This window comes from Penicillium alfredii (assembly GCF_028826965.1).
Source record: "Penicillium alfredii strain IBT 34128 chromosome Unknown utg000009l_segment0_segment0, whole genome shotgun sequence".
NCBI lineage: Eukaryota > Fungi > Ascomycota > Eurotiomycetes > Eurotiales > Aspergillaceae > Penicillium > Penicillium alfredii.
In genome coordinates this window covers 3,347,699-3,373,965 of record NW_026622706.1, presented here as the reverse complement: position 1 = coordinate 3,373,965, position 26,267 = coordinate 3,347,699, and the positions used below count along the sequence as shown (strand labels likewise).

At 53.0% G+C, this 26,267-nt stretch overlaps 14 protein-coding genes across 14 annotated transcripts; 5 read left to right on the top strand and 9 right to left on the bottom strand.

Moving 5' to 3' along the window:
• Positions 1-816: 816 nt before the first annotated feature.
• On the top strand, positions 817-3,351 carry ade1 (bifunctional aminoimidazole ribotide synthase/glycinamide ribotide synthase; the record flags this gene model as incomplete). Its single annotated transcript, XM_056657708.1, has 3 exons — positions 817-1,096; positions 1,165-1,692; positions 1,748-3,351. 3 exons carry the CDS (start codon positions 817-819, stop codon positions 3,349-3,351), a joined length of 2,412 nt encoding a protein of 803 aa, XP_056510508.1.
• A 694-nt stretch (positions 3,352-4,045) lies between these two features.
• On the bottom strand, positions 4,046-5,808 carry act1 (actin; the record flags this gene model as incomplete). The annotated part of the gene is made up of 6 exons (XM_056657707.1): positions 4,046-4,276; positions 4,341-5,112; positions 5,190-5,220; positions 5,363-5,418; positions 5,646-5,676; positions 5,802-5,808. 6 exons carry the CDS (start codon positions 5,806-5,808, stop codon positions 4,046-4,048), a joined length of 1,128 nt encoding a protein of 375 aa, XP_056510507.1.
• A 1,139-nt stretch (positions 5,809-6,947) lies between these two features.
• Positions 6,948-7,655, top strand: fes1 (Hsp70 nucleotide exchange factor FES1; the record flags this gene model as incomplete). The annotated part of the gene is made up of 2 exons (XM_056657706.1): positions 6,948-7,346; positions 7,410-7,655. 2 exons carry the CDS (start codon positions 6,948-6,950, stop codon positions 7,653-7,655), a joined length of 645 nt encoding a protein of 214 aa, XP_056510506.1.
• Positions 7,656-9,411: 1,756 nt separating this feature from the next.
• NUU61_007180 (uncharacterized protein) lies at positions 9,412-9,663 on the top strand (the record flags this gene model as incomplete). Its single annotated transcript, XM_056657705.1, has 1 exon — positions 9,412-9,663. One exon carries the CDS (start codon positions 9,412-9,414, stop codon positions 9,661-9,663), a length of 252 nt encoding a protein of 83 aa, XP_056510505.1.
• A 327-nt stretch (positions 9,664-9,990) lies between these two features.
• On the bottom strand, positions 9,991-11,238 carry NUU61_007179 (MFS transporter; the record flags this gene model as incomplete). The annotated part of the gene is made up of 4 exons (XM_056657704.1): positions 9,991-10,470; positions 10,527-10,678; positions 10,732-10,957; positions 11,020-11,238. The coding sequence occupies 4 exons, from the start codon at positions 11,236-11,238 to the stop codon at positions 9,991-9,993; spliced, it is 1,077 nt and encodes a 358-aa protein (XP_056510504.1).
• Positions 11,239-11,749: 511 nt separating this feature from the next.
• Positions 11,750-13,464, bottom strand: NUU61_007178 (Zn(II)2Cys6 transcription factor domain-containing protein; the record flags this gene model as incomplete). The annotated part of the gene is made up of 2 exons (XM_056657703.1): positions 11,750-13,294; positions 13,417-13,464. 2 exons carry the CDS (start codon positions 13,462-13,464, stop codon positions 11,750-11,752), a joined length of 1,593 nt encoding a protein of 530 aa, XP_056510503.1.
• Positions 13,465-13,966: 502 nt separating this feature from the next.
• NUU61_007177 (uncharacterized protein) lies at positions 13,967-15,085 on the bottom strand (the record flags this gene model as incomplete). Its single annotated transcript, XM_056657702.1, has 1 exon — positions 13,967-15,085. The coding sequence occupies one exon, from the start codon at positions 15,083-15,085 to the stop codon at positions 13,967-13,969; it is 1,119 nt and encodes a 372-aa protein (XP_056510502.1).
• A 532-nt stretch (positions 15,086-15,617) lies between these two features.
• NUU61_007176 (UPF0220 family protein) lies at positions 15,618-16,524 on the top strand (the record flags this gene model as incomplete). Its single annotated transcript, XM_056657701.1, has 4 exons — positions 15,618-15,824; positions 15,934-16,194; positions 16,302-16,399; positions 16,461-16,524. The coding sequence occupies 4 exons, from the start codon at positions 15,618-15,620 to the stop codon at positions 16,522-16,524; spliced, it is 630 nt and encodes a 209-aa protein (XP_056510501.1).
• Positions 16,525-16,927: 403 nt separating this feature from the next.
• NUU61_007175 (uncharacterized protein) lies at positions 16,928-18,418 on the bottom strand (the record flags this gene model as incomplete). Its single annotated transcript, XM_056657700.1, has 1 exon — positions 16,928-18,418. One exon carries the CDS (start codon positions 18,416-18,418, stop codon positions 16,928-16,930), a length of 1,491 nt encoding a protein of 496 aa, XP_056510500.1.
• A 471-nt stretch (positions 18,419-18,889) lies between these two features.
• Positions 18,890-19,558, bottom strand: NUU61_007174 (Vps55 family protein; the record flags this gene model as incomplete). Its single annotated transcript, XM_056657699.1, has 3 exons — positions 18,890-19,023; positions 19,176-19,389; positions 19,457-19,558. Coding segments are annotated over 3 exons (450 nt in total), but the record flags the coding sequence as incomplete, so codon positions are not given.
• Positions 19,559-19,838: 280 nt separating this feature from the next.
• pre5 (proteasome core particle subunit alpha 6) lies at positions 19,839-20,775 on the top strand (the record flags this gene model as incomplete). Its single annotated transcript, XM_056657698.1, has 3 exons — positions 19,839-19,876; positions 19,935-20,046; positions 20,137-20,775. 3 exons carry the CDS (start codon positions 19,839-19,841, stop codon positions 20,773-20,775), a joined length of 789 nt encoding a protein of 262 aa, XP_056510498.1.
• Positions 20,776-20,962: 187 nt separating this feature from the next.
• NUU61_007172 (LOG family protein) lies at positions 20,963-21,822 on the bottom strand (the record flags this gene model as incomplete). Its single annotated transcript, XM_056657697.1, has 2 exons — positions 20,963-21,641; positions 21,785-21,822. 2 exons carry the CDS (start codon positions 21,820-21,822, stop codon positions 20,963-20,965), a joined length of 717 nt encoding a protein of 238 aa, XP_056510497.1.
• Positions 21,823-22,199: 377 nt separating this feature from the next.
• On the bottom strand, positions 22,200-23,370 carry med6 (mediator complex subunit MED6; the record flags this gene model as incomplete). The annotated part of the gene is made up of 3 exons (XM_056657696.1): positions 22,200-22,766; positions 22,843-23,204; positions 23,280-23,370. 3 exons carry the CDS (start codon positions 23,368-23,370, stop codon positions 22,200-22,202), a joined length of 1,020 nt encoding a protein of 339 aa, XP_056510496.1.
• Positions 23,371-23,631: 261 nt separating this feature from the next.
• Positions 23,632-26,049, bottom strand: pabA (aminodeoxychorismate synthase pabA; the record flags this gene model as incomplete). The annotated part of the gene is made up of 1 exon (XM_056657695.1): positions 23,632-26,049. One exon carries the CDS (start codon positions 26,047-26,049, stop codon positions 23,632-23,634), a length of 2,418 nt encoding a protein of 805 aa, XP_056510495.1.
• Between the last annotated feature and the right edge of the window lie 218 nt (positions 26,050-26,267).

Genomic DNA, 26,267 nt, shown 5'->3' with positions numbered 1-26,267 from the left:
TACGAGCCTCGATAGAAAGCGCTTAAGGTCAATGTCAATGGTGTCGCGTTGCGCTTGAGATCTCGCGGTGGTTCTTTTTCTTTCTGCCAGGATTCACCGTATTGGTGCCCAGGGTATTAAGAAATCGAGCTGGTACATAAATTGGCTGCCACAGCTTGACCTCGTCAAGTTTCTGATTGACAAAGATAGTAGAGGAATCACTGGGAATGGTGACATTTCTACTTGAGAAACATTGGCTGTTGAATCATTTAGATGACTCGATCGTGGGCGTAGGCCCCGATATACCTCTATTCTGCCTGCAGCTAGCTTTTTGACCAATAGGATATCGTAAATATAGGGCGGTGTAGCTATAACAGGAAAGCGGTAAACAAGTATACCTAAGGGTCAGATACTTTTTGGTCTGCCTCTGTGCACAATGAGGAATGATTAGTATTGCATTCAGAAATTGTTCAAAAATGGAGTTTAAAATAGGCAATCAAAGGAATAGAAGCTGGGATAGAATTGAGGCCCAAGGGCAACTAAACGCGGTGCAATTGGGTTTCTGAGGGTGGAGAAATGCCGGAGAAAAAAAAAGTCGAATTTAGATCTCCAACCTCCGCTTCTCCAGTCTCTCTCTTTCGGTCTCTCTGGTTCAGTGAGGTGAGTTCTTTTGTGTGAGATATGCTGCTCTTTCCAATTTAAATCCCCGTTACTTTTCATTCCTCGCGCCTCCTTAGACGCACCCAGGCGGATTCGAGGAGGGGCACTGATACATACCCCGCGGAGGGCTTCCACAAATGCTAACTGCCACTAGTCACTCGAGACACTGCTCCCACAATGGCACAAGACCAAGTTCGCGCCCTTATCGTCGGAAACGGTGGCCGTGAACATGCTCTGGCCTGGAAATTGAGCCAATCTCCCCTCGTGGACATTGTCTATGTTGCTCCCGGTAATGGCGGCACAGGTCGAGGTGCGTCCAGCAAGATTGCCAACGCCAATGTCAAGGGCGATGATTACCCAGGGCTTGTGGCATTTGCACAGAAGAATAATGTGAATCTGGTGGTACCGGGCCCGGAGGCTCCTTTGGTGGATGGCATCCAGGGCTATTTTCAGGCCGGTGAGTTCATGCCTGCTCCCCGCTAGTTTTTTCCCTTCTGCGTCGCTAAGATATTCCCCATAAACCAGTTGGCATCCGATGCTTCGGTCCTTCCAAGGCTGCTGCCCGTATGGAGGGCTCCAAGACTTTCTCCAAAGACTTCATGCAGCGCCACCAGATCCCTACCGCCGAGTTTGGAAACTTCTCCGACTACGAGTCCGCGCGTCGCTACCTCGATTCCGTGTCGCATAATGTGGTGATCAAGGCCGACGGATTGGCCGGTGGAAAGGGTGTCATCATCCCCACAACGAAGGAAGAGGCCCACCAGGCTCTGCGGGAAATGATGGTGGATCTCCAGTTTGGCCAGGCGGGCAATGAGGTCGTGATTGAGGAATATCTGGAGGGAGATGAGCTCAGCGTGCTCACTTTCAGTGACGGCTACACGATTCGTTCGCTGCCCCCAGCTCAGGACCACAAGCGGATCTACGATGGCGACCAAGGCCCCAACACGGGTGGCATGGGGTGCTATGCGCCCACTCGCATTGCGCCCAAGGAGGTGATGGAGGAGATTGACCGAACCATTGTGCAGCCGTCCATTGACGGCATGAGAAAGGACGGTACGTTAAATGTTGTTTGTCTAATTAAGCTCGAGACTGATCGTGTTTCTTTCAGGCTTTCCCTTCATCGGTATTCTGTTCACCGGTCTCATGATGACCAAAAAGGGACCCAAGGTTCTGGAGTACAACGTCCGCGGCGGTGACCCCGAGACGCAGACTCTCTTGCCGCTATTGAGCAAGGACACGGACTTGGCGCAGATTATGGTGGCTTGCGCAGAACACTGGCTCGACGGTGTCTCGATCAAGGTTGAGCCCAACTTCTCGACAACTGTTATCGCCGTGGCTGGTGGCTACCCTGGCTCCTACGCCAAGGGTAAGCCGATTACTTTGGACGCTGAGCCGGCTGGCACTCTTATCTTCCACGCCGGTACAACCCTGTCTGGTAACGAGCTGCAGACCTCTGGAGGCCGTGTGATTGCCGCAACGGCGACGGCGTCCACTCTCGAGGAGGCCGTGTCCAAGAGTTACGAGGGCATTGCGACGATCCACTTCGACGGCATGTTCTACCGCAAGGATATTGCACACCGCGCGTTCCGACAGACGGCAGACACCTCGCTCACCTACGCGGCAGCCGGTGTGTCGATCGATGCCGGCAACCAGCTGGTCAACCGAATTAAGAGCTCTGTGGCGCGCACCAAACGACCTGGCACCGACGCTGTCATTGGCGGATTCGGCGGTCTTTTCTCGCTGGCGGCCGCCAACTCGGAGTACCACCCGCACTCGCCGACCCTCATCGGTGCGATTGACGGCGTCGGCACCAAGCTCAAGATTGCGCACGCCGTGGGCATCCATGACACCGTCGGCGTGGACTTGGTCGCGATGAACGTCAATGACCTGGTCGTCCAGGGCGCCGAGCCGCTCTTTTTCCTGGACTGCTACTCGTGCGGACACCTGGATGTTCCCACGGCCACTGCATTCGTGACCGGAGTCGCTGACGGCTGTGTTCAAGCCGGCTGCGCCCTGATCGGCGGCGAAACCGCCGAGATGCCCGGCCTCTTCGTGGAAAACACCTACGATGCCGTCGGTGCGGCCGTAGGCGCGCTCAACACGACGGGCGACAATGCCCGCCCGGTTCTGCCACACACGGACTCGATGCGCGCCGGCGATGTCCTCTTGGCACTGGGTTCATCCGGCCCGCACTCCAACGGCTACTCGCTCGTGCGCAAGATTGTCGACCGCGCCGGCCTGCGCTACACCGACCCGGCACCCTTCGCCATGCCGGGCCACACCGAGCCCATCTCCCTGGGCCGCGCCCTCCTCACCCCGACCCGCATCTACGTCAAGCCCGTCCTGCACGCCCTCGCCTCCCACCCCTCCGCCATCCGCGGCTTGGCCCACATTACCGGCGGCGGGCTCGTCGAGAATGTCCCCCGCATGCTGCCCTCCACCTTGACCGCCCACATCGACGCCCGCGCCTGGTCCCTGCCCCCGGTCTTCGCCTGGCTGCAACGCGCCGGCAACGTCTCCTCCACCGAGATGGCCCGCGCTTTCAACTGCGGTGTCGGCATGGTCCTTGCCGTTGACCAAGCCTCCGAGGCCGCTGTGCGCCAGAGCCTCGAGGCCCAAGGTGAGACTGTCTACCGCGTCGGCGAGCTGCGAGCTCGTGCCGAGGGCGAGGAAGGCTGTGTTCTGGCGGGCCTGGAGTCGTGGAACGCATAGTTTGGATATATATCTTCTTGCCTTGCCTATTTTTTTCTTCTATCTTTTCAATATTTTCCGATGCCTTTTGCTTTCTTTGACTTTCACAAAACAATCTGTGCGTTGGATACGAGTCCCCGAAATGACTGATGCGGATCCTGTATGATGGATGAAACGAGATACACCAATTGATGAGAATTGACTCTATACTCTCTCCTTGAAGTGGGTTCCTATGTAGAGACCAATAAAGTACCTGGTTGTAGTATAGGTACCATGTCTCTCCCTAGACGATGATCTCTATGCAAGCCCCACGAGTTCTGCTCTTGAGTCCTAAGTACTACCTCGGTAATGGAGACATTCAAAACAAAAGGCAATTTGGTCGGAGATACAACTCAACAGGTAAGGCTAGAAAGAAAAAAAGGAACGCGACCTGTGCCAACTCCATGTACACATCCTCACGTACACCGTTTGCTGTAGGACCGGCCGTCCAGAGGAACAAATCGAGGGGGTTGGGAACAGAAACAGGCCCACGACTGTCGCTCTCTCCAGAAGGGTAAAAAAAAGAAACGACCGACTCTATTCCACTAAAATTTCGAGGTTCCATTTTCAGGCTATCCGCTTGATAATGCGAGTCCAACAACGCTTGCAATCCACCAGTGCCTCCATCCTGCCTTTTGATACACCAGGAAAGTACGAGCGAAGACGAGTAAGGCGCTTAGAAGCACTTGCGGTGCACGATCGAGGGACCACTCTCATCGTACTCCTGCTTGGAGATCCACATCTGCTGGAAGGTGGACAGCGAGGCCAGGATGGAACCACCGATCCACACGGAGTACTTGCGCTCCGGGGGAGCGATGATCTTGACCTTCATCGACGAGGGCGCCAGGGCGGTGATCTCCTTCTGCATACGGTCGGAGATACCCGGGTACATGGTAGTACCACCAGACTAGAATTTGATGTTAGTCAAGTCTCAGGCAAAATGGAAATCAGACCAAGACACAGGAACTTACCATGACGATGTTGCCGTACAGATCCTTACGGACATCAACATCACACTTCATGATGGAGTTGAAGGTGGTGACGTGGATACCGCCGCTCTCAAGACCCAGGACGTTGGGCTGGAACAGAGCCTCAGGAGCACGGAAGCGCTCGTTACCGATGGTGATGACCTGGCCGTCAGGCAGCTCGTAAGACTTCTCGGTGGTGGAGCTCTGCGAGGCGGTCTGGATCTCCTGCTCGAAGTCGAGAGCGACGTAGCAAAGCTTCTCCTTGATGTCACGAACGATTTCACGCTCGGCGGTGGTGGAGAAGGTGTAGCCACGCTCCGCCAGGATCTTCATCAGGTAGTCGGTCAGGTCACGACCGGCCATGTCGACACGCGAGATAGCGTGGGGCAGCGAGAAACCCTCGTAGATGGGGACAACGTGAGTGACACCGTCACCGGAGTCGAGCACGATACCGGTGGTACGACCGGAAGCGTAAAGGGACAGAACGGCCTGGATGGAGACGTAAAAGGCGGGCGCGTTGAAGGTCTCGAACACGATCTGGGTCATCTTCTCACGGTTGGACTTGGGGTTGATGGGAGCTTCGGTCAAGAGGATGGGGTGCTCTTCGGGGGCAACACGGAGCTCGTTGTAGAAGGTGTGGTGCCAGATCTTCTCCATGTCATCCCAGTTGGTGACAACACCGTGTTCAATGGGGTATCGGAGCGTGAGGATACCACGCTTCGACTGTGCCTCATCACCGACGTACGAGTCCTTCTGGCCCATACCAATCATAATACTATACTCCAGTCAGTCTTAGTGGTGGGATAGGCGGTGCACAAGCACCAGCCCATGAAGAAGAAGAGGGGAATTTACCCATGGTGACGGGGGCGACCGACAATGGACGCTATTCAATAGTTAGTAATTTTTATTCCAAAACCAAGACCCATTATCAGATCAAAAAAGAGGGGGATGCCCCTCGATGCAAGGGTTGGTGGGATGATGACTTGGGCCAGGAGGGGGGGGGAGTTTGTGGGGTTGAGACTTACGGAAGACAGCTCGCGGTGCGTCGTCACCGGCGAAACCGGCCTTGCACATACCCGAACTGTAGGCAATTCATTAGTATTGGAATTTGGATGGTAAAATTGATTTTGTTTCTCGACGGTCGGCTTGGATCGGGTTTGGGATGTGCCATGAGAGGGCATTGAGCTGGGCTCGATTGCCAGGACAGATCAGGGGGGAGAGACGGAGGAATGAGGACCGCGACCGGGAGGTTGGCGACACCCAAACACAAGGACCAGCGCCAGAGTCGAGAAACAATTCATGACATACCCATTGTCGATGACGAGAGCAGCAACTTCCTCTGTAGTGACCCAAGGAGATTAGCCAGAGTTCGCAAATTAAGGATATTTTGGGGGGGTGGGCAGCTGTTGACAGCTGGGAACCCGCTGAGGTGGCCACAACGAAACAAAAAACCACACAACTTACCTTCCATGGTGACGGATTGAAAAGGAGACCTGGGAGAAAGAAAAGAAAAATGGGAAAAAAAGAAAAGAGAGATGGGATGGGGGGAGTATAGAGATGAGCAGGGGAAGAGGAAGAAGGAAGAAGGGAAGTGGAGAGGAGGGGAGGGTTTGGGTGGTTGGGACACCTGGTGTGTGCGGGCTCTCTCGACTAGCCGCCCCTCGACCGCTGGTTTTTTGCTTTCTTTATATCGCCTTTTTTTACACTCTCTAAGGCAGAACGATTCAATTCAGCTGCTCAAGACTCTTTTCTTCATATATGTACTTTTTGTCTTTTTTCTTTTCCCTCGCGCCTTCGTGGGGCGAACTACCCGGATATCCCACGGGAGAGTCTAGGCTCCGATATTGAGAACTACTGCTTTGGGTAGGCAACTCCATAGAGTGAGTGCATTGCCGCTTTGATGAGGATCAGAGACGAGTAGATTTCAGTCCAACCTTGGACCCTTGGGTTGATAGAGTGTCTTGCGTGCTCAGCTCTACTCAGCGAAAAGCGGCGAGGGTCAAGTACTAAAATAGGAGGGCAAGCAAGGCCAAGAAATCACTGATAGATGTCTTGTCAATGATCCATGGATGGCTATATGGGATAAATGCTCTGCCTGAATATTTTCTATGCCCAACGTTGTTTTGACGCATGTGGCGTACACCGCGAAGTGTGGCCTGAGGCAGAAACTCCTAAGTATAGATCAGAGATGCCTGGGGTCGACATTCCACGGCACTTTTGAGGCATTTTGCCTACGCAGGGACCAGAGGGTTCGAAGATCCCACCTGGCCACCATCCCAAAAATCTCTGCAAGGGAGTACACGCAAGCTGAACAAGCAGGTTACCGCCACTTGGAGAGCGGTGAGCGGGTCACCTGACCGAACCATCTGGACGTCTCTGGAGGTCTCTCGATGCGCTGAGTCATCGTGCCCGCTTTCTGGACTTTTCTTTAAGAGAAAGTGTTGTCGCAGGCACAGCAGAACAATTGATACCGATTCCCCAGAGTCAAGCCAATCTCGGTGCTCTTGATATTCCTACCGACTCTCCTCACAACCGAGATCCATCTTGAATCCTTGCTGATCACGCCTCCCATCAAGCGCAACTACCCCGCCATCAATCCCCTCCAACATCATGGCTATGGACCCTCAAATGAACAAGCTCCTCAAATGGAGTGTCCAGAACTCGCAAGCGTCGCAGTCTGAGGATGCTGCTCCCAATGCCTCGGAAGCCGCGCGCACCCTGACCCCGGACATGATCAACACTCTCTTCGGCGGCCCCTCCGAGGCCGACCTGATGAAGGCGGCTATGGAAGTGCTGCACTCGGACGATTCGGACTTGGAGAACAAGTTGATCGCATTTGACAACTTTGAGCAACTGGTTGAGGGCATTGATAACGCGAACAACCTGGAGCCGCTGGGACTGTGGACGCCGCTTGTCCAACTGCTCCAGCACGAGGAGGCCGACATTCGACGCATGGCGGCATGGTGTGTGGGGACTGCAGTGCAGAACAACGAGAAGGCCCAGGATAAGGTATGTGAAGCGCATTGCATGCCGAGTGCTCACCAGGACTACGCTAACACATCTTGCTTGCAGCTTATTGTGTTGAACGCCATTCCCACCCTGGTGTCCGTGGCTACCACGGATTTGAACCCGGCCACCCGCAAAAAGGCTGTGTACGCCCTCTCTTCGGCGGTGCGCAACTACCAGCCCACCATGAACGAATTGACGAAGCACCTCCCAGAGGGCTACTCGAGTGAAAAGACCGATGCAGGCGACATGGACGCCGTGGACGCCGTCATGGACAAGCTGCGATCCCATCCGGTTGAATCTTCCGCATGATTGAACCGGATCATGAGTGGACCAAGTTCCTAGAATAGTGTGTCTATTGAGGCAACACAATAGCGGTTTGACGCCGCGCATTCCCGGTTCGACTCGGCCTTGGTGTCTGCCAACGCAGAGGTTACTGGCGCATTTGGTGCCTGGATGAAATCGCCTGCGTGATAGGACCGACGCAAGGCCTCGCAATGGCCACTTGAAGCTGATGCCATCCCTTGATGCGCCACGCCCGGAAGGATTCCCAGGCTTCAGTTATACTCGGCTGCCTCTCAGAATTGTGCGACAGCCTTGATTCAATTCAGGATCAGTGATTTTTCCTGATATGTACATACTTGGACTACTGTACCGATAATCTGCCATCACCTGCAGCCTAGCGAGGCTCTGCCAGGCGAGATGATACCCCAAAGACCACATGGTTATATTTGAAACTCGCGTGTTCCGCATCTTTAGATTCTGTAAATCCTGGAAGTAGAGTAGATTTTGCTGCCTGATTTGTTTTTTTCTTTTGGTCTGCCTAGTGGATGACGTCTCCAGAGTGCAGGTGAGATTGACAGAGGCAGAAGGATTTCCGACAAAAATCCAAGTAAAACCTATGAACCACGTAAACAAGACATGAAGTCGATGTAGAATTTTGAGCCTCGCTTCCAAGTTGACATGAACCATCTTGACACTTGGCGTATGCAGCCACCCAGTCCCTTCCAGCTCCCTGCCAATGTCACTTTGCTTCATCCTACCTGACAGAGTTCTGGAGTCACTGTCGTTGCTACTGTTGATGTACACAGTTCTTGGCTCGAGGGCGTCTACTCAAGTCACCTGTATAGCTCACCAAAAGATGCGTATCTTGCACGACTGAACTACGATACGGGGTATCTCCGCTGCTTACCTCCCGATCAACATCTCGTCCACCTTCCATCAGAGTCCATCTTCCATGTTCGTATATGCGTCATTTTTTTTTTCTCTATCATAACCTTCTTCGGTGATCTAAAAGAGTTTGATAACGTTCTTGAAGAACTTATTTCGCTATGGCCGATGCCGAACAAGAATGTCAGAGCAAGTTCCTTGCTCCATGCCCCGGACCCCTTCATTGTCCAGCCCGAAAACACAATCCGGGATTCCACGCTCTGGTGTGAAGTATGTTTCTGTTATCTTTTGCCCTTGGTTTCTACATACTCATTACTCTCAGGAATATCCTCGGTATCATCAGTACTCACACCTGTGTGTGCCATTGGCAAATATCTATGGTACCATATGATCCTGTGTTGAGGCTAGGCTTATGATTTGCCATGACGTTACTATGGATTTCTTGGGAGCCTGCCAAAAGCCAAAGGCTTGCAGACAAAATGAGAACCTCATTTGGTTATACAAATTTGACAGCGGGGTATGGAATGTTTATGATGCCCGCCATGGATGCACTGACCTCGCGTCATGTCCATGACTGACTCCACAACAAACCCTCTGGAGCCAGAATGTCGAGCTTTCGAGCTGAAAATCAGTGGGTCTCTCGAGATACACGGTCCAGGATGTGATGACCCTCGAACATGCACTTGCGTGACATTTCTGAGTCATTCGGCGTCGTTGAGCTTCGTTTAGTAGATTGGCCTGTCCACCACATACTGTAAATGTGACGAACCTCGGCCCCGTCCTCCACAATCCCTGGGGTCAAACGAAAGCTCTATGGAGCCCTGGATATCTTCTCCGGTCCACAGAAATGGGAGTGGAGGGGAGGGGAAGAAGCAAGGATCAAGTCGTTGACGCTGGCATGTATCTCCATAATGATGCCGGCCGGTTTGTGTGTCGGTCGGGCCACTGGGTGGTGATGAAGCCTGACCACGAAATCACGAACAAATCGGATGCCGTTCTTGCATGGGAAAGACAGACCGACGGCTATAGCCACTATGTTTACTTTGTCAGTGGAGGGAGCTGGCTCTGTACGAGTAAATCTGGGGAACTCAATGTTAAGAACGAGGGACACTATGCGGTCATGTACCATAATGTGCTTACGCCTACTTAGGGGTTGTACTTAGGTGGCAGTTTTACGTCAATTGAAATAATTGATATTGGAGATGTAGCGGGAGTCCCATGAGTAGTAGAGTGGATAAAGTGACGGAACGAGGGGCAGGCCCTAGATATAATATTGAATTGATGGATACGAAACTCTCTATTGGCAACTCATAAGAAGATCAATGGTTTAATTGAATAGTACTAGGGTGCATTGTGTATAGACCCTTAGCTAAAGCCTACAAAGAATGTATCTATAAGCGACAAGATCCATAGAAGCATCCTTTTCACTCGTGAAGAAAAGTGTCAATAGATACATGAGCCATGGCTTCGTAGTATATCACAGTACACATCGCATACCTATACCTCTCAGCCCTAGCCGGCACAATACGTGTTCTGGGACCTCAACCACTCGCCATAAAACCACAACACCGGAGCTACAGTCCCCCAGACCCAGGCTCACAAACGCCAACAAGCTATTTCCCCAGCCCAACCCCAGACTTTTATATAGACTGTCTGCAAAAAGAGGAAATGCAAATCCAGCAATCGTCCGCACGAAAGCCGCCGTGCCCGTCGCACTAGCTGCGTACCGCGAGTAAGCATCCACGACATAGGTCTGCGCACACTGGAAAGAGATAATGAGCCTAAAGGCAGAGATCGCAGCCCCGATGTTGGGGATAATCCAATGGGGTTTGAACTGCGCTATCCAGCCGTAGATGAAGAGACCGGCTGGGACTAACAGCCCGCCTGGTACCATCAGTGGGACGCGGAACTCGGGTCGATCGTCATGTTTATAATACTTTTTGAGCCGGATGTATACCTGGGAAGAGAATGGTTATTAGTTCGCCCTTTGCGTGTTGATTTGAAAGAACTTACTAGGTCGAACACACGGCCGCTGAATTGAAGCCCGAGTACAAACCCGATCCCAAGAGAGAGATAGTTCAAACTGGCTGTGCCCGTGTCTTCTCGATAGACATCCTCCCACAATAAGGGGAAAGATGCCAAGCTGAATTTAGTATAAGCTTTCTCTGGTATGTAATTCTCCGAGATTGACACGCCACTCTCACAAGATACATCAGACCATATTGGTAGCCGCGATACAATGCAAGAACCTGGGTAGCTGTTTGTGTGAGGAGCATCCTGAACGGCCGAACCAGATTCTTGCGCAGCTCCTGGCCGAGGGTGTGGTCCGGGTTGTCATGTTCTGTGTACAGGTGATCTTTTCCGGTCTCTTTCTGCAACTTTCGTTTCTTCTTCGCCAAGGTTGTTGGTGCGTAGGTCTCGCTCAGGAAGCAAAAGGCTAGGAGCTGGACCACGCCGTCGGCAATGGAGACAATCCAGAAGATCAATCATTGTTGGATGCGGCAACTCGGGGACCAGCGATGGCGGTGCGGGCATGCTGCAGGCTCTGGGAGCCCGGCTGATTGATTCCAATGGGAAGGAGATCCCGCAGGCTGGCGGCGGACAGAGCTTGATCTCGCTGGCGGGTATCGATGTCTCGGGTCTTGATCCCCGTCTCAAACGGACTTGCATCGAGGTCGTCTGCAACTGGCAGAATGCTCTCTGTGGGCCGTACGATGTTGCCCATGTCTATGGACCTCAGAAGGGTGTGACGCCCCAGGAGACGGAAATTCTCGCCACGGCTCTGGATATTATGGCGTTGGCATTAGTGCGTATGCATCTATCTTGCAGCGCCCGTCAACCTTGGCCGAGGCAATTGACGAGGCGGACCGGCTCTTGATGGAGAGTGCGGAAGGGACCATGCGGATGGTGATGGTGGGAAGAGCGTTGAATAGCAGATTTGCGATTGGGGCCAATGGTTTTTAACTTGTTACTGAAACCGATGAACAAGAGAAATGAGAAATGTACGACCATCTGGCTATTGTCAGGGATGTAGCAGACAGCCCCATAATCTCCCTTGAGACACAACCTGTGTCTAAAGAAAGGTTAAGTGATGTTCGGTCAACAAAACATGCTAGACTCCACTGGACGATCGAGTCGGCGGATCGCTATGTGAATTCAGATAGACTGGCCAAGGCTCGGGTATAATCGTATAATGCATAGTTAAGAGCCACCGACCAGCGAGACCTGTGCCAATTTCAATGTGAGAGCAAGACATTCTCCCAGAATCGACCAGCATCTTTCTCCCAGGGGTCTGGGACTCGCGGTCGTTGGTATGAAAATAGGACTTGGGAGCTCTCCGGAAAGATGTTGATATCTATAGCGGTGAGACGAGCCGGCTCGGGAATCACCATCTCGGGGCAAGCACCCTCCGATTCAACGTCAATCAACTTCTGCAGCACCAATGCTGCATCAGAGGATCTCCAAATACCTTCTTGGCGTTTTTTGCTGCGCAATAAACGCAATGCCTCGCGCCGCAGGTGCCAATCGCGGCATTTCTGGCCACAGAAGAAAAGAGCGGGGATAACCCCAATTTTGGCAGAGAATCCAGTCGTGGCCGGCTGGGGCGAGCTGGATTCAATCAAAAATCCCGCCAAATAAACGACCCATTGAAAGTGCGACAAAAGGCCGTCGTAGCCCATCTCCGTTTGACCGGGTTGGCTGGCCATGACGACCATGATATGGGTGATCTCACACCAGAGTTCGACTAGCTTCAGTGCATCGTAGTCTCGTTGTAATAATCCGCTCGAGTGGTTTAACACGAAGCTGCTTAATTGGCTGCGCCAGAATTGGAGCTTGCTGAAAACCGTAGGTTGTTGAGTCTGAACTGACGTGGCCGGGCTCATGTCCAGCTCGAATCCCTGTGGGCAGTTTTGAGAGACTATCCACCCCAGAATCACCATTGCGTCGCTCCCTGGGTCTGTGTTGTCAATCGTCCCGGAGATCTGGGGGTTGTTGGTAACGAGGGAGGCAAGCGAGGTTGACTCATTGGTCATGTATTTGACAGGGTCGGTGAAGGTCGACTGGTTTAAATGCAGCTGGGCAAATGTTTGGAGTAAAATTGGGCCAGCAGGGCTATCGTTAAAGTTGACTTTCTGCCACTCTTCCAGTAGCTTGTAGCCCGATCGTAAGTGGAGACAGACGGTCCGTTCGTCCTGCTGGAGAGAGGCGAGCGACACCAAAAGGACACAGCCGACTAACGCCGTCTCAGTACTGCCACGGGGAGCATAAGGATGTTTCGTCAGGGTTTGCCGAAGGTGCGCGATAGCTTTGCTGCCTTGTCGAAGCGAGAATAGACTATCCCGGCCATCTTGGGACTCAGGTTCCAATTCACGGCCGGCGGCGTCGAGTGCAAATCGCCTGTGGAGCGCACTGATCGCAATTGCCGCATGACGAATTGCTGGCTGCTCTTCGCTGACTTGATGGACTAATCGCTGCCAAAACTCGTCGTGCACGTAGCCAGCGCATTCCGCCGAGGTATAGGTACGGAAAGCATTTAAATGCCAGCGCTCCCTCGGCGTCAAGTCAATTTGGCTCGCGTCAACGAGAGAAGCTAAAAAACAATTGGGGATTTTGAAGGAATGCCCCGTCTGGGCTTGAATGGCACCGGTACGAGACTGACTGACGGCCCTCTGGGGTACTCCTTTGGCAGATCGGGCCTTTGGCTCGGGAGATTCATATCCATCGCATACCCGGTCGCTATCAATACACCGGCGGCAAGAGGGGCGAGCTTCATCACATTTCTTACGACGAGCCCTACACAGCTGTGAGCAAAGCAGCCTTACGCCAAAATACCGATTTGCGGATCCGATCCGCACGCTAGCGGTCAGGGGTCATACTTGCAAGTTAAACAGCCTGTACGAACCTTGTGGTGATTAGCCCTGATCCGTTTTGCCTCGTCTATTTTGGCCATTTGGACCCGTCCACTGTGATATGCACAGACGTTGGGGAGGGGAGAAGACGGGGAGATTCCCCAAGATTCGGAAGATTAAGAACCCGATGAGCCTCAACCCCCAATTGATGATATCATCGCTGTGACTGCGCCTTGCCGTGATCGACGCTGGAAAATAAGATGAAAATAAGATCATTCGAGGGAATTTACTAGCCATGAGTGTGTTGCATACTGGACTATTAGAAACTGCTCATCGACAAAAATTCGGGAATGAGCACCGAGGAAACACATCAGATCCCGGGAAATAAATAACGGTGTGGGAATCGCATCCATGATTGAGATCTTACGCTGCAGAATGACGTGCACAATAAAAAATTCAATGAAAATACATTTTAAAACTACGGCAAGACCATGAGCCCAAAGCATCAAAATGTATAGGAATATAACCTTGAGGGTGGGTGTGCTAAATTTGGGCGCACTGCCATAGAGCACTACTAAAGACTGCGCATATATACTTGTAGATCTAAACTATCGATCCTCCATCCGACCGATCTACCATACTACCAGCCAGCGAGTCTTGCCTCCCATCAGCAAGCGGGTGATGTGCAATTTGCACCACTCTTTCCGTCGCTACTGTAGTAGACACTCGGTTCTGCTCGCTGATGGTCACAACCTCCTTGTGGGTCGTTCGCGCAGGTCGGATGAACCCTTTCGATACCGACCTGGCAATGGTATGCGTCACTCTGTCGACCCATACGCCCCAGAAACCGCACCGACGATGGTGAACAACCACTCCACGAGTTTGATGGCTTGTGCCATCCGGATAGTTGCGTCCAGACTCGGACACAAACAGCACCTCGTCGGGCCGTTGCACCAGATCCGCCAACCGGTTCAAGATATCGAACTCCAACTTCAGTTTCACACTGTATACCAGCGCCTTGACTGCTGTCTGTGCGGTAAAGCGACCTGCATACTCCAGCGCCAGGATGCTGATGTCGAGCAACGCGACAATGATGATCACGTAGATCAAGTGCAGCATCAGCCGTCGGGTCGCCTCCTGATGGAGCTCGTCGAGGAACATTCCCGCTCCCGCTCGCAGCATCTTGCATGTCTCGTACACGTAGATGCCCGAGATGATGGACTCCTGGATGAAAAACAGCGTGACCTGGATTTTCTCATATATCGCGTACGGCAAGACATAATCGCGGAAGTGGGTCGAGTTGGCGCCATAGCATAGGATGATAACTGGGATATGGAGGATGATCGCATTGACAATAATCATCCCGAGAACCAGCCGGAAGGTATTCCGCTGTTGCACGATCAAATGGAGTCGAGAATAAAGCACCATCGACTGGCCCGTCACCATCGCACACCAGCCGATGATGATCAGGGTGACGGACAAGTAGCTGTTCGCCAGGACGAAGTCTTTGAGGATGAAACCAATCGCGTAGATGGATATCCCCCATGTGGCGACTAAGAAGCTCCAGAAATAGAGCCCCTTGTGGCGTTTGAAGGTCAGGAAAAGAAGGAAGGTCAATTCAATCGTGTTGTAGAGAGCGATGGCAAGAGTTGCAGTTACCACGTAGGTAACAGGACGTGAGGGCTTGAATTTGAAGCTGTTCCCGACATCTTGCAATGGCATGTTCGAGGAGCAATGAGGTTGATGGGAGGAACCATGTTCGAGAGCTTCGAAAGCTGTTCTGCAGGGAGACAAAACAGAGGAAAATATGACAGATGGGCTAAGATATATCTCCCAATTAAAAATGGTATGCACCTCAAAAGAAAAACCGTACCAAGAGCGGAGTTGGAAGTGTAGAGTTCAGCCACCAGTCATGTCCGCGGTAAAATCCGGTGTCGACGGGTCATAGTCCATTGTTCGCCTTGCCACCTTTGATTGATATGCTAGGGATGATTGTTTACGCATATATGGCTAATCGTTTTAGAACTGTAGTTATTGCTCAACCTTCCAATATCAATGCATATACCGAGGTAGAGGATTAGGTTTCTCTTTCATCGACAGTGGCGAATTTCAGATCCAAAGAAAGTCTATGTCAAGAGCTATTCTTTTCCAAGAAACACCTTAACAAGAAACAAATGAAATCACATCCAAGTGTTGATTCCCTCAAAATAAGACTGTTCATAGTAAAACAAGCCACGAGGAATGTACTTCCCAAATGGGAAAGCATAGAGAAGATCGGCCCGATGTTTCTCCGGTAGGCATCGTCATTGCCCATCCACTGAGTGAGAGCTCCCTCATCGCGCTTATCGCACCACCACCCTCCATGGACGTCTCCAACAACCGTCTCTTCCGCTGGTCCAAGCCTGAATGGCTCAACAACTCTGCCGTCCGCAATTCCGGGGTCTACACCGCCGGTGCCCTGGTGAGTGACCTCCCACCGCGACTGCGATTTCGGGGTCAGCAATGATTGCAACCCCAGGACATATATAAATGACACTGCAGAGCATACAGCTGATGAACTGTCTTTTTAGTTCGCCGCAGGCTTCTTCTTCCTCATTGACGTCGCGGCATTCTCCCGCAGCCCGCGCAACGGCTCCGACGTCCACATCAAGTTCATCGACTGGATCCCGGGTATTTGCTCGGCGCTGGGTATGCTGGTCATCAACTCAATTGAAAAGTCGCGACTGCAGGCCGATAGCTTCAGCTACAGCGGGAGCGGGGTTGCCTGGAAGGCGCGGTTCGTGCTGTTCCTGGGCTTTGCGTTACTGGCAGGCGGTTTGGCGGGGAGTGTGGTATGTTTATTGATTTATTTCCTTCTCATTTCCTCTACTTTTCTTTTCCATCATCTTTAATGATTGATGTCGGTTTTGTGGGCCCATCTCACCTATTTATCTTCCAGACGGTCATGGTCCTCAAGTATCTCATCAAAGACTACCCGATCCAAACGCTGTACTTTGGCATTGCGAATGTTGTCGCGAACAGTTTGGTTATGCTGAGGTATGTTCTATTGCTTGCTGCCCTCCCTGGAGAAGACTCATGTTCTAATTGATTCTTCTAGCTCTGTGGTTCTCTGGGTCTCGCAGAACATGGAGGACGACTACACCTACAACCTCGCGCTGTGAACGCGACTGGTGTCGAGTGTGGCTTGTTTCTGTATTCTACACCTTTGAAATGATGGACATTGCTTCCGGGAACGACACGCATGGATTTTATATTTTGTCTCAGTTGGCGCTCTAGCATCAATCGATTTGGGTTGCTCGATTTTACCTACCGAGGGTAGTCCCCTATTGTTGTAGAAATTGAGGTCATCCTCGAGAGATTTTCCGGTAAGAATATCGAATTTCGTAATATGCCTTAATTAAAATCGCATATCAAATTGCCCTGTCATGGGAACCATCCCTTGCAACAACGCCCATAGTGATTAGTTATAAAACCCAAAAAAAGAAAGTCGCTCGACAATACAAATGCATGCACATTCGCACCCAAAAAAGATACATCAGTCAATAAGTCGTGATACCTCCAGTCTTAATGCTCCTCGCAAAACAGCCGCAGAAACTCATCGATATAAGCCATAGCTTTCTCTTTCTGCAATGAAGGCGGCGTGGATCCCGGGGCAGCTGGTGACTCTTTCAGAAACTTGCGCAGTGCAAAGGCGGCTGCCTTGTAGGTTGCATGGTACATAGCTTTAAACTCATCATCATCGGCTGGGAGCGCCGGGGCTGGCGTCTCGGCGCGAAGTCCCTCAGCTGCCGGAGTCCCCGTAGACGTGTCCGGGTCCGCATCGGCTGCTGGACCTGCCAAGGAGGGTTTACTAGACGCAGACCGCGGGTTTGTGCGGTGGAAGCCGTAAAGCCGCATGCAAGTCAGAATGGTGCGAGTAATGAGTTTCTTGTTTTCAGCAATAGTGGTCTCAGTGTTATTGGACGGTGAGCTGGGAGTGGAAGAGGGTTTCTCCTTCTCTTCCGAGGATAGAGACGATTGCTGTTGCGTCAGCTGCTCTCGGCGAGCACTGGGTTCAAGGAATGAGTTCGGCGTCGGCGCATGCTTCTGCGGGTCTGCAATAGGTCCCGGGGTTGCCCGTGTTCCGCGCGTGCTGCCTGGACGATGCAGATTGGCTCCGATCGATACGGACCGTGACCGGTGCGACACAAGCCGGTCAAGAGTGGGAAGACTAGGCTGTTCTTCTTCGGGTTCGCGCTTGATGCGGAGGGACTGCAGGTTCTGAGATGAGGACAGCGGCCGTGAGGGCGCCATCAGCTGCGAGACGGCCTCGCCGCCCTTCTGTCGTACCCGGCGGTGGTGCTGGGCCGCAACTTCAAACAGGGTAGCCACCCGCTTCCGCTTCGGACTTGGCGAGCTGATGTCCGGGAGAAACTCGGCACAGCGGGCATGGTTGGCGGAGTGCTCTTCGTTGGAGCTGGGCGGCGGTGATGGGAATGCCTGCGCCTGGGTAAGGAGAGATGTTGATAGCGGCGCCGCGTATATCCTCAACTCATGCGAACTACCCGGTGGCATATTAGATTGGTTGTTGACCTCGGAAGGTGACGAATGTGGCGGCGTAGGTGGGCGTGCACAGGATGTCGCGTTCGAGATAACGCCGTAGACCAACAGATCCGATGTGACCGCTCCTGTTTTCTTGGTGGTGCTGCCATCGACACTAACCAGCAGACCGACCGGGCATTGAAGTGACTGGTGGAGATCCAACTCATCTTCACCAAGCCAAATGGTACCGGTCATTTTGGTTTGGAACCATTGCGCCGTCCCCGCACTATTCGTGTGTAGCTCGAGATTGGGACCGGCTCGCGCATGGAGAGGAATGAGGGCCGGGTTCACGAAACTTCGAAGGTTTAGGTTCGCCTCTTTGGAAATATCGGACTGCCAGTGGGAGTTTGGATCGACTAGTTCAATCCCTGATTGCGGGTCAGCAAGAACGGTGATGTGATCGTGAGGAGCGTACGATTTACCTTCCAAGTGACGATCCGGATCCAAGGCGATGGACCCTGACCAGAGACTCATATTGAAAACTAACAACTAGAAACTCTTCGCATGTTAATTCATGGTTCCAGCGTCGGTGGTGCTGTAGCTAAGCTGCATGTCTGAGCTGCTCGACGTGTGATGCCTCGACGCGCAGGACTCGCGCGTGATCACGTGATATCTACATCGATGTTGACGAGGGAAACTAAGACAAAGTGACAGCTGGATTGAAATAGTACGGTCGTCGTGAAAACATCAGTTGCACTTTCTATATCCATCGTGGTATAGTACACCGGGAGTATCAAAGCCAAGGAGGCGCTAGAGCCGCCGAGCGAGGAAAACGAGGCCTTCCACCCCAACATCGCTCAAACAAAGCATATCGCGCATACATCGGAATCAAAACAAGCACAAAAACGAGATCGTCATAGAAGCCTTCTGATTACCCGCCGAGGCCAGGTGTGGCCGCCCGGAATAGCTCCTGGCACCCCACGCGCCTAGCCCAACCTTCAACAATCAGAACTCTTCCTGCTCTTGGAAAAACACTGAAAAGCTGATGATCGTTCCGTAAATCAACAGACCTCCCAAAATCGACATCACCATAGCCGGGATCTCAATCGCACCGCTGTGCGCAAGGACGGCAGGGAGTGCTAGGGAGAAGAGGTCGGTCAGCAAGATGATACAGAGGCAGCTAAACAAATACTGCAGAGATATAACTCCTTGGCGGTGTTGTAACCTAATGGTTGCAAGGAGATCAAGTTCCCACGAAAGGGACCGTGGCCAACAAGGACAAGTGACTCACCAATGCCCGTCAAGACCAGAAATCCCGTCAAAAATCGCCCGAAGTCCATCGCTGAGTTACTGGAGCTGTCCATGAAGTCATCAGGATTTGCGCATCGTCCGCAAATCCAGTTGGGGAGGGGCGCAATGACATAGATGGCGACGACCAACAGAGGCCAGTACTTGTGCCAGAGCGCCGAGGAGAGAATAACAAGGAGGAAACCAATCGCAAGAACCTAGCGCAGATGTTAGCAAAAGGAATTTTGGTCAATCGCGGGAATGAGTCCTGCCAGTTCAACGTACAAATGAAAGCGCGATGATGGTCTTCAATCCAGCCGCCATGGTTGCGGAGACGCCAGCACTGGCCTTGATCGATGAAATTGATAGGGAAGAAGAGTAATCGGTAGCTTGAGAAAATCAGAAACCACAAGTTCAGTGCAACAGCGACAACCCCATCGACGTCGAGGCGGAGGAGGAGCGCGGAGAATGAGTGACGTTGGCGCCTGACGGTCACTGGGTGTGGGGGCCTCAGGCAGCCAGAGCTCATGCTTCACACCGCGTCACCTTACTGCCTGCCATCTCCATCTCCAGCTTCCCCTCGGATTCGTGCTTTTGCTTTTTCTCCTCATCCTCATCCTCATTATCCTCACTTCTCCTATTCTTTGATCCTTTCCTCCGATCCATCATGTTCAGGAATAACTACGACAACGACGCCGTCACCTTGTAAGATCTCCACCTGACCTCCCTCCGAAGCACCTTGCTGACTCGAAACCGGGAACAGCTCTCCACAGGGTCGTATCTTCCAGGTGGAATATGCACAGGAAGCTGTGAAGCAAGGGTCTGTGGTGGTGGGATTGGTGAATAAGACACATACCGTGCTGGTCGGGCTGAAGGTATGCTCCAACGTCCAGATGGAAACAACTTCGCGGAGAACCGGGGCACGAGGGAAATTGAAACGCTGATGTCGACATTGTACACCCCAGCGCAACGCAGAAGAATTGTCGTCGTACCAGAAGAAGATCATCGAGATTGACTCGCACATGGCGATTGCCATCGCCGGGCTCGCCTCGGACGCCCGTGTCCTCTCGAACTTCATGAAACAGCAATCGCTGGGCTCCAAGATGACCTACGGGCGGCCAATCCCGCTGGACCGCATCGTCACGCAGATCGGCGACCGCGCGCAGACCAACACCCAGCACTACGGGAAGCGGCCGTATGGTGTGGGCTTGTTAGTGGCCGGGGTGGATGAGGCCGGCCCGCACCTGTTTGAGTTCCAGCCATCGGGCATTACGTACGAGATGGCTGCCTGTGCCATCGGGGCTCGCTCGCAGATGGCCCGTACGTACCTGGAGCGGAATCTCGACAAGTTCGCCGACTCTAGCCGCGACGAGTTGATTTTGCACGGCCTGCGCGCCCTTAAGGAGACTCTGTCGCAGGATAAGGAGCTTACGGTGGACAACACTTCAGTCGGAGTGGTCGGCCTCGCACCCCCGGGTGCCAAGGGCAGAATGGAAAGCTTCAAGTTGTATGAGGGCCAGGAGACTGTGCCGCTGTTGGAAGCTTTGGAGCAGTCTGAATCGTCCGGTGCAGGGGAGGGCGAGTCGATGGAGGTTGACTCCTAATGTATGGGGAGGGTTCTAATGATGCGCATAGACATGAATCCGCTTAATGGGACTCGGAGATTGTCAATCGTTAACTCGTAAGAGTTGCCTTCTATAAAATATCTACTCGCTGTCATACCCACCGAGCTATGTATATGTATCAGACGTCGAGCCTCACAAGCCAGCACCCACAAGCAGGGAAGGAATTTCACTCCTGTCCCCAGTTCAGCTGCATCCGACCATTGCTGACACGATACGCCAACAGCGTAGGCCACACCTCAGTGGGATCACGGGCCTCAGCCAAAATCCCCCCATTGTCGGCACTGATATAGCCATCTTGCACCGCATTGCGCACCCACGCCAGCAACCCATCCCAGTAGCCATTGATATTCAGCAGCACGACCCCGACCCGGTGGATCCCCAGCTGGTTCCACGTCGTCATTTCCATAACCTCCTCGATAGTCCCGAACCCGCCCGCCAGCGACACAAACCCGGACCCGGGCCCGCCCTCCAGCACCTTCGTCGCCATCAGCCGCTTGCGCGTGTGCATGTCCGGCACGACTGTCGTCACCCCGTACTCCGACTCCGGGATTCCATCCGACGACGACACCACCCGTTCGGCTGTCTTGCCACCCGCCGCGGCTGGCGCGTGCGCTTCCGGGGAGTCGGGCCCATTCGTGCTCGAGGCTATCTTCACCAGCGCTTGCGGGATGACTCCGTGCACGGCCTTTGGCCCCGACAGCGCGACCAGTGTGCGTGCCACCTCGCCCATTAGGCCGGTTGTGCCTCCGCCGTACACTAGTTGCACGTTGTTCTTGTGGAATTCGTGGGCCAGTGTCCGCGCTGCTTCCATATGCACTGGGTTGTTGCCTGCCGTGGATCCGCAGCTAAATCACTCGAGTGTTAGCTTGAGTCGCTTGAAATATATTTCGTTTTTTACTCTTTCTGCGTCCAATTCCGATGCTCGTTACTAGAGACCGGGGCTTGCGCCAGACTCGAAATGTCGAGGTGTGGGGGAGGGGTGACTCACAAGACGCAGACCACGGCTGGTTTGGCGTCAGACGGCATGATGTTGGATTCCGATAATAGAGCGTATTATAATTTAGAGCCCTTCAGCGGACTTTGTATACACTGGCTGGGAGAAAAGAAAAAAGGTGAAAAAGACTGGGATGTTGGAAGGAAGAGCAGGGCTGACCGGAGACGATAAGAGATAATCCCCACGTAGTCGAGTCTGCCAGGCGGTTACAGGCGGTTACACAACGCAGGGCCAATGAACAGGCTCCAGATGGCCACGATGAAAAGTGAGTCAGACAGGATCACCTGCGATCTGAAGGAATAATAGCAGGAAATACTTTTTACTAAGGAACCTCTCAAAATGTATAGCTCGTACTCCGCAGAAAACGCCCCCCCGGGAAAATCATATGCAAGGGTATCATGAATGCAAATCAGCTTGCGACCCGGCTCTTCTTCCTCTTCCCCTTGTTCTCGCCCGAGCTCGGCGGCGAGCTGCTCTTATCTGACACTTTCCCGGGTGTCTCGACTCGCACCTGCGGCGTGGACGCCCGCCCGGGAGCCCCAGCAGGTGTATTCCCGGCCGTCGCATTCGGCGCCAGCTTGGACCCGGGTTTGGCGGCGGCGCCAATCGAACGGTCTTGGTCGCCGCCGGTCCGCGACAAGATAAAAGAACCAGGTTCGCCCACCAATGGATTATCGTCCATAAACTCATCCCCGTAGTGGGTGAATAGACTGAACGCTTCAGCCAGACTGCGCGTGTCTTGGTAGCTAGAGCTGGTTGTCGAGACGTCCAGGCCAGCTTTACCGGCCGGTGTTTCGGTGGCCGGCGCGGGGGCATCCGGCATGGGTGTGTTCTCTTTGCTTTGCTGCGATGCCTGCTGACTGGAGTCTGCGGCGCGCGCCATCGGTGGCATATAGGTATGTCCGTACGCCGGAGTAAAGGTAGGTAATGTCGACGCAGTTTTCATGAGTCGTGACAAGGAGGTGACAGCCGAGAGCTGGCAGTGAAGAAACCCATTAGCTATGAACACATATGGAGATAGCAGTCGAAGCACGCCGCGGGAAAGGACGTACAATTCGATTTCCCACCACACTGGCGACCGACGGTGCCATGTAAATACAATCACCGACCACAAAGTAGGTCGAGATCACTGTTACTTCGTCGTCCAGCCCGCTTCGTGTCCGTCGGTTCTGTTTTCGAATCACCCAGACGTTGGACGGTTCATGAGCGAAGCGAGTGTCGGACTGCGCCGCTGCTTGTAAGGGATCATATGCGACCACAAACTCCAGACCTTGCATAGTCTTCAGTCGACCCTCGAAGGCTTCGCGCGTCTCGACGAAGTGCCGAAAGGCGTCGTTGTAGCTGGCTTGAATGGCGAGTGAGGCATTGTTCGAGGTAGGGTCAAAGAAGGGAGATTCGGCAAAGTAAAAGAGGACTGCAGGTAAATTAAGAAGAAGAAGAAAAGGTCAGAACCAACGCTGGTCCCAATGAGGGGAGCTATGTAGCTTACTGTTATTGGAGTGAAGATACCCGCCCATCATCTGGACGTGCGGCGGGGACCGCCAGAGGATCTCCTCCATCGAGGCGTCTTGGCCCGCCATCCGGGGCACAAGCAGAAAGAATGCAAGTCGCTCCCAATTGCGACAGGCTTTCCGAATGGGCAAAGAAGGGAAGAAGAGGAGTACATGGGAGTGTTTGCGAGACAAAAGTGCGGAGAAAAAGATGTTTAGCATGTTTGCATATGGGCTACGATCTATAAAAACCCCCCAACCTGCGCTGAATGTTGAATCGAATCCCTGGCAGATCATTTCTACCTGATGGTTTCAGATGTTGAAGATGCAAAAATGGTACAAAATCTCAGGTTAGGTCGTTGGCGTGAAGACTGTGCAGACCGTGCGCAGTTTGGTCAACATCTCGTCCCACTCGCCCTCGGTCGTGCTGAGAGTGGTGATGGCACCGCCGGCGCCGATCCGCCAGGTCTGCCGGCAGTTCTCATCGCGGTTGTCGACGCTGCAGCTGAATGCCATCCGAATCATGACCGAAAAGCTCCCACCTCCACCAAGGTCCAGGAAGCCCATTACTCCGGAGTAGATGCCGCGCTTCCGAGCTTCAATCCGTTTAAGATGCACGCAGGAGCGCTCCTTGGGGGCACCTGTCATGGAGCCAGGAGGCAAGCACCGTTGAAGAGCCGTGAGGCCGTGTACGGCCATATTGGGTGATTTTAGCTGGGGCATGTGCCGCACGGCGACCCCAAGGCGATCGGGTCTGACCTCGCCCTTGACATGGGTGATCATCGAGAATACTCGGCCGTGGTCCTCGACTTCAAGCAGTTTCTCGACGTGAACCCCTCCAGGCCCGCAGATTCCGTACAGGTCGTGCCGGATGAGATCGGCGATCATTAGATTCTCGGCCATCTCCTTAGTCGAACCCAGAATCTCTTTGGCCTTCTCCATGGACATGTCGGGTGATTTGCGGACTGTGCCTTTCATCGGTTTCATCTCCAAAGTCGACTCACGATCCCAACTGAGGAAGGATTCCGGGCTGCTGCTGAGAATCTTGACGTTGCCCAAAGTGGCGAAGGCACTGAATGCAGCGGGATTATATTTCTTGAGTCGCTTATAGAGCTTCCATGGAAACACGGCGCGGTCATTTTTTGTGGTTGGGGTTGGTAAGTTGATAGAGGTTTCGCAACTCAAACACAGCTCATAGGATTCCCCGGCCTCCAATTCCGCCTTGCAAGCGTCGATTTGTTCTTTATAATTCCCTTCCTCAGGGTAACTGATCTTCCCTTCGCGGAGTATTGAGTCCAAAAACGACCTATCAGAGTCTTCTTCGTTGGGGATGTTCGAATGATTTTGTAGTAACTGTAATGTCTCATCCAACCAGCCGGCAGGGCGGTGGTCAGGTTCAGCGGTGGATTGGATGATAATGTTGCCAGTGCTGTTGTCCACAATGATACTTCTTTCACACCATAATAAACTGACATCCGGTAGATCTTCAGCGGAAGTATCTGGTGGCGCGCGGTTTGTGGTGGGATGTTCATAGGATGATTGCGGTGATCCTTTGGGATGAGGAAGACATGCAAGACTCAGTTCGTAGGAAAAGTAGCCCAGGAATCCGCCCCAGAAGGGGACCTGGGAATGACCGGAATGTACCTTTTTCATTTCCATCACATATCGCAGAGCGTCCCACAGCTGAGGCACTCTAAGGCAACCCTCAGCCACTTGGCCTTTCTCATGCAGTTGGTATAATGTCAAATTCTGCAGCTCCACACTGTATTCCAGCCTCCAAGAGCCAGGACTCGGGACGGAGATGATGCTGTGACGTCCATTGGATTGAAACACAACCGTGGGGGCACCTGGCTGGTTCAGCGCCTCACTTATTGTTTCAACAGACAGGCTGGATCTCTCGAGTGATCGAAATGCCGAGAAGGCCGATGTTGATGCACTCCACCTCAACATTTCGTACGCAGCATCTGGGAACGAGCTTGTATGATCATGAGGACTGATGGTAGCATCCGGGAGACTTCCAGAGCCTCCTCGATTGGCGATCTTGTTGAATCCGAGAACCATTCTCCACCAATTCCTGAGCAACGTTCGACAAGCGTCCCTTTGGGACTTGCATGATTCAGGGTGGAATTGAACACCCCAAAAGGGCTTTTGCCGATGGCGAACCGCCATAGGAATTTGCGATTTTGCGGCACTGCCATCATCAAGTGATAACCAAGCTAAAAGGTCTAAACAGTCTGATGCTGATGATTCAGCTGGCGCACTGGCGTTGGCGTATAAAGAATGATACAGGGTAACCTCCACCGCCGAGAGACCTTCGAAGACGTCTGTCGAGGCCGTCGATATCTGACGTACCTGACCATGCAGTGGATACGGGAGCCGCTCAATGGGGACTCCGTGATGAAGACAAAGACTCTGGAACCCCAAGCAGATACCGAAGACTGGCAGCAAGTCTGAGTCAGGGAGATTCCAAATGTCGCGCATGACGCCGACATCTTTTGACAGGTTAGGATCTCCTGGCCCTGGGCCCAGCACGACGGCCTCGTAAAACCGGAGAAATTCATTCATGTTGCCATTGGGCCATTCCGAATCGATGGTCATCACCGTGACTTTGACGTTCAGGGTCTCCTCGAGTATGGCGACCACATTGTAGGAAAATGAATCATACGCATCCACATAGAGGATGCGCTTTGGGGCGGAGGAGGCAGCGTTGGACCCTGATCGTGGCTGTGCGGTGCCTGTGCCATCCCAACTCCCCAGCATTGGTGCCATAACGGGACTGAGTCACCGTTGAATGCTGACAGGGAAACGGTGATCTCGCGATATGCCTCTTGAATAGATGGCAAGAAGCTAAGCCAAGCGTGGATTTCCTGCGTGATCATCTGTTTCCCCAGAATCTCAGAAATCATGCATCTCCTAATTCCCGTTGTGGAGAGTGGCGAGATCAACCAACATGTGCAGTGCTGGCTCTTGGGTCCTCGAAGATAATT